The sequence below is a fragment of the Apis dorsata genome, unplaced genomic scaffold (assembly GCF_000469605.1).
Source record: "Apis dorsata unplaced genomic scaffold, Apis dorsata 1.3 scaffold_236, whole genome shotgun sequence".
Taxonomy (NCBI): domain Eukaryota; kingdom Metazoa; phylum Arthropoda; class Insecta; order Hymenoptera; family Apidae; genus Apis; species Apis dorsata.
Window position 1 is genome coordinate 314,535 of NW_006263517.1, and position 5,509 is coordinate 320,043.

Sequence of the window (5,509 nt, forward strand, 5' to 3'; positions counted from 1 at the left end):
ATAATACCAAATATATACCTGGTGTTAAGGCATGTGTTATATTCGTTAAAACTTGAACAGCTATTACCGAGCTATTTTCAAATTTTTCTTCAGTTCACATCATTCTATCCTGGGACAATGCCTTTTCAAATTGATGATCGAGATAATTTATCATCATCTACAGAAGAACAACGGATAAAATTTGTGATTTAGTAAAAGAAAGATACTTTTCATACGCACACTTTGTATTAAGTTCTTTTTTATAAGTATATCGAATAGAAGAATTTAGTTCTTTGTTAACCCTTTGAGACTTAGTATTTTGAATATCGTATATATATTCAGAGAAATAAATATGTTATAAAAAATGGCCTCGTGGTGGATGTTCTAAGTAACTATATCTATTAAAGGCCTGTACTTAGTTAACATACTTAGACCTTAAAGGGTTAAAACTGATTCACTCTATTTAATCATAATTCAGTTTTTACTTCAATTTTTTTCATAAAATCAAAATCAAGATAGAATCAATCACATAGATGTAATAAATCGTTTTTTCTTTCACCTTTTGAACCTTAAACAATAAAACAGAGTATAGTACAAGGTAGGGGTGTGAAGTTAAAATAACTTGGATAACAGTTATTTTGAAGTAACTTAAGTCAACACTTACATGGTGCTATTTTTTTACGAATCGCAAAATATTATGAGTTTTGTACCTTATTCCCTTAAAACAAAGTATATTTCATATTCGTCATTCAGAATTGCTCTCTTCTTCTATTTCAATCATCAAGTGCAAGCAACCGAGGGAGCGGTACCCTGTTTCACTTCGACGATTCGAATTGCCGCACACACGTGAGCGATTTCTCGTAAGAACAATCCTATCGCTTCTGCGATAGGTTCACAAAGATCCTTGAAAGATGTTGCGATATTGTATAACAATATCAATACAGGCTGTATGAGGGCATTGAACACAATTGACAATAGGGGTTTTATAAAATAGTCCGCAAACAATTGCAAAATGCCCACTGTCAGTGGTCTGATTATACTATAAAGTATAAATCGAATTAATTGTAAAATAAATGCTGTGATGAAAGCAGTGCCGATATGAATAGTCCCAAATATTTCGGCCCAAAAACGAATCGCTGCTTGATCGGTTCTTTCGGCACATTTTTCGGTTATTAATACGGGCGGTGAATCCGTTGTTCGATAATATCTGTAAAAATTGTAAAAGATGTTACGTTAACGAACATAATTGTAATATAATTAACATATTTTCCGAGTTATATAAATTTTTTTAGAATGATATATACATATGAATAAAAAAAAAAAATTTGTTTTTTTGTGATTCTTTTTTTTTTTTTTTTTTTTTTTTTTTAAAAAAATTTTTTTTTGTAAAAAAAAAAAAAAAAAAAATTTTTTTTTTGTGGTTTTTTTTTTTTTTTTTTTTTTTAAAAAAATTTTTTTTTGTAAAAAAAAAAAAAAAAAAAATTTTTTTTTTGTGGTTTTTTTTTTTTTTTTTTTTTTTAAAAAAATTTTTTTTTGTAAAAAAAAAAAAAAAAAAAATTTTTTTTTTGTTGTTTTTTTTTTTTTTTTTTTTTTTTTTTTTAATATTTTTAACAATAATGTTTTGGTATAGAATATAAGAAATTAAAACTTTTAAATCGTTAAGTTTAATTATGATCATTTAAAAATCATTAAAAGTTTGTATTTTTTTTTTGTTGTTACGTGACAAGAAGCTGAATGATTATGTAAGAGCAAATGCCTGCATAATAAAAATCATAAGTGATAAAAAGATAACTATTGAAATATTTAGTTATACCTACGCAGAGTTCCCATGATCAAAGTAATAGATGTCAATTTTCTCTGTTACTACTTCTTTTTTTTTTTTCTCTTCATGAGTTTTTACTTTCTCTAGTTCAGGAACAGTTTTTTTTTTATGTGGTATCCCTTCCATTATTTCACAACACATAATGGGCTAAACGAAGTTCATTGTTAACTATGCATCAAGTATAATAATTGTTTGTACATCTTTTATATTTAATGTTCGTACTTAATAATACAAGGAAAAATAAAACAATATTATTTTATTAATATGTATATAATATATATTGCAGTCTACCTCCGTGTAATGAGGACATTTTTTTGGTGTTAATTTCACTTCGTATGTTTTATTTTTTCTTTCTATTTCTCTTTTTGGCCACTTCCATTTAAAAGGGCACCAAAATGGTCTTCGTACTTCTGAAAGATCTTTAAATTAAAATTATAAGTTAAAAGTTATAAAAAGAAAATCGGTAATCTATTTGGATTTTCATAATTAAAATTATAGCATAATTAAAATAAATTAAAAATTTATAAAATTTTTAAATATGAAACAAAAACCAAATAATAATAATAATAATAATAATAATTTAGTGATAGTGTAAAATAATTTAAATAATATTGAAGTTTTTACCATTCTTGTACTTCACAGGTAAAGTATAAGCTCTGCTAGAAAATAAAAAAAATAGTCAATTAATAATTGTTACATAGAATGGAAGTATTTGTATTACATCTTACGAGCGTGACATTGACATAGCGTCTGATCTATCAAATTTTTATCTTTCAGTAGATCATTATTGTACGATTCCACTACTACAGGATCGATTTCTTCCGAAGATATTCCATGTATAATTGAATGTATCTCTCGACATTTACAGTCTTTAACTTAATAAATATAATATTTATATCCAAATTATATATATATATATTTAAATTATTATATACCTGATTTACCCACAATTAAATTGTTGAAAATTATTATTACATGAATCTTTTTGACAGACAGATTCATGTGAAGATTGATTGATATTGGTATTAGTTTTGCAACTAGAATCTGTCTGCAAAGATGTTATATTTGAAGATTCTGTTTCATCGTGCAAACAATCGTTTCCGGAAACCATGATAAACACATTGAACAGAAATTGAACAAAAATTGAAATTAAGATAACACGAATTAAAACAAAATTAAACTGTCAAGTGACAGTAACTAAACAATTACATTCATATGTTTATAATACCATAATTATATACTTTTGACTGTTAGCAGCGTTCAATATCTAAAATAATTTGGATAAAATTGAATTCTTTCTGAAAAAAAGAAATATATAAAGATTTTATTAATTAAATTAAAATATAAATAACAAAACAATAATAATTAATAAATCAATTTTTTGTCTTTATTTGCTTACAATATATAGTAAATTTTGATTAAATTTTTTAATTAGTTACCAAAAATTTTTGCACCTTCAATGCTTTAAATTTTATTTTTTCTTGAGATGTCGTTCGAAGTAAATGACTGTTATTTACATTGATTGAATTAGAAATAGAATTGTATAATTAGCCTAATATAATCCGATATAATAATTTAAAATTCGTCTATGCAATATAACACTAGTGAAGAGTTTTATAATTTTTTCAAATTCACAACAAGTCACAAAGAGACTTTTACAACTATATTTACTCGTTTTCCACAAAAAAATATTAGCTAGAATCAAATCATACGTACAATTATACGTATGTTTTAAATCTTTCGTTCGTTATTTTAATTTATATTTTTCGAAGCAAACAATTTATAATTTAAAACCTAAATATTTAAGAATATTAATTATAAAATTTTTTTTAGTTTTATATTTATCTATTTCTTATTTGTATGTTTTTCAAAATGTTATAATACAGTTTCAATATTTTTATTCGTTGATAACGTGTGTGTTTAGCTACACAATTCTCTTGTTTTTGACTTATTCATTTAAAAAATGAAAGAAACTATTTGCTATACATAAATCGATTATGTCTCGTCATTCATACGAGGTAAACACATAATCTAAATACTAAATTATCATAATATCAATCGGACTAGAATGGAAATATGCGTAAATACTAAATGTGTACCACCACATTCGAGTAAGTAGTTAATAGTTTGTTATGAAGTAATTACATTTAACTTACATTTGTATTTATAATATTTATACACATGTTTCTTGCAATAATTCTGATACAGAGTATTCATTCCGTCAATATCATCGTTCAATCGAATATATATATTAAACCTATTATATGTATGTTTCAACGTTTTGTACAAACACTTCATAACTGTTCTGTACAAGCAGTCAAAATTGAAAACTTGTTTTTAACAAATGATATTTGGACATATATATTAAATATCAATTTTGTTTTGTATATGTATGTATCAAAGGCATCGGAATGAAGTGTAAATTATTAAAATAAAAATAAGTTGAGTTATATACATGATGAAATTAAATGATCTATATATAAAATGTTGCGCAAATTAAAACAATCTGAGAACAATAAAATTACATAATTGATATTCTTCTATTATTATCAGAATGATATCGTTTAATCGAAACGAAACTAATAAAATTATGCCGTGACATTCATCTATGTTCAATTTGAAATTTATTGAAAATTATTTGACAAGTAAAATATATTTTAATTACTTTTGATCAATTCTCAGAATGTTTTTTTTTTTTTCTTTTAAATTTATATAAGATAATATAATATAATTAAATATTTAGGCACCTATTGAAAATGCAATGTTAAAAACATATGCACTTTTTTCAATTCGAGTACTTATACTTAATAGTTGATTGAATGGAATTATTGATAAAAATTTGGATAATATAAGGATTTTTATTTTTAATTAAATTTTAATAAAAGTAAATTTTTTAATCCCATCTCTTTTAAGAATATTTATTTCTTTGTTTGAATTATACGCGCAACACAACTTTCAATAGTTTTAATCTAATTTTAATTCAATATAATCTATTTTTAAATCGAATAGTACAATGCAATTATTTATGCATGTTAATAATGTTAAAAACTCGAATTATAAGTAAGCATACATTTTTAATTACATACATAATGTTAAAAACAAAAAAGAAACGCACAATTACACACTCAAAATTATTTTTGGAATTTTTGGAATGTAAAATAATGTTCAACATTATTATTTATCGTCACATGTAATTATAAATATATGTCATAAAAAAATGTATCAAGCTTCTCTCTTTTTTCTTCTTTTTATGTTTGATATTTCTATATGTAATTAATAAGATAAATTTTTGAAATTTTTATGATAAAGTATGACATTCATTCAAACAGATATAGTAAACAATTTTATATATGCTATGCTATATTGCTATCGTTCTTTACATAATGTAATAATAGATTAGATACAACAGGAAACTTTAATCAAATCTTATGAGAGCATAAATAAGTACGTGTGTAAATACGTACGTGTAAATATGTATACGTGTATAATATACCTGTAGTACAATTGGATACTTTTTGAACAATATAAGCATGGCACTTAAATCAGGTAAACTTATTTGTAAGTACGAAAAACGGATTAAATTGCTAACAGTAATATATAATATAACTTTACTTTATAATCATATTATATAATATTTGATTATTCTTTTTTTTGAAAAAATGTTTCATAAATTTTTAAACATAAAAATATGCTATATTTTTATTAAGC

The 5,509-nt window shown here is 23.6% G+C and overlaps 2 protein-coding genes across 5 annotated transcripts in view; both read right to left on the reverse strand.

Annotated features, from left to right (window-relative positions):
* The window catches only part of LOC102676375, a 17,196-nt gene that overhangs the window by 441 nt on the left and 11,246 nt on the right, over positions 1–5,509 (reverse strand). The window contains exons 1-4 of one of the 4 annotated variants that reach the window (XM_031510544.1): positions 2,426–2,970; positions 2,093–2,211; positions 1,797–1,948; positions 19–1,186 (exon numbers count right to left, since the gene is read on the reverse strand). In XM_031510544.1, coding sequence (XP_031366404.1) covers positions 760–1,186; positions 1,797–1,942 — 573 coding nt within the window. In that variant the 5' untranslated portion in view covers positions 1,943–1,948; positions 2,093–2,211; positions 2,426–2,970 and the 3' untranslated portion in view covers positions 19–759. Of the gene's footprint in view, positions 1–18; positions 1,187–1,796; positions 1,980–2,092; positions 2,971–5,509 lie in introns of those variants that run through there. The other 3 variants (XM_031510543.1, XM_031510542.1, XM_006615817.2) reach the window with 3 other exon arrangements.
* Positions 2,375–2,936, reverse strand: LOC116185647. Its single transcript, XM_031510545.1, has 2 exons — positions 2,750–2,936; positions 2,375–2,676 (listed from the first exon to the last, which is right to left on the reverse strand). The coding sequence occupies exons 1-2, from the start codon at positions 2,910–2,912 to the stop codon at positions 2,519–2,521; spliced, it is 321 nt and encodes a 106-aa protein (XP_031366405.1). The 5' UTR covers positions 2,913–2,936; the 3' UTR covers positions 2,375–2,518.

What these genes read in the sequence shown, in the direction of transcription:
- LOC116185647 (XM_031510545.1), bottom strand. Translation starts at nt 2,912, where the DNA reads ATGGTTTCCGGAAACGATTGTTTGCACGATGAAACAGAATCTTCAAAT. An exon ending in TAATTTTCAACAATTTAATT is followed by an intron (nt 2,677 to 2,749) that starts GTGGGTAAATCA and finishes ATATTTATTAAG; the next exon opens with TTAAAGACTGTAAATGTCGA.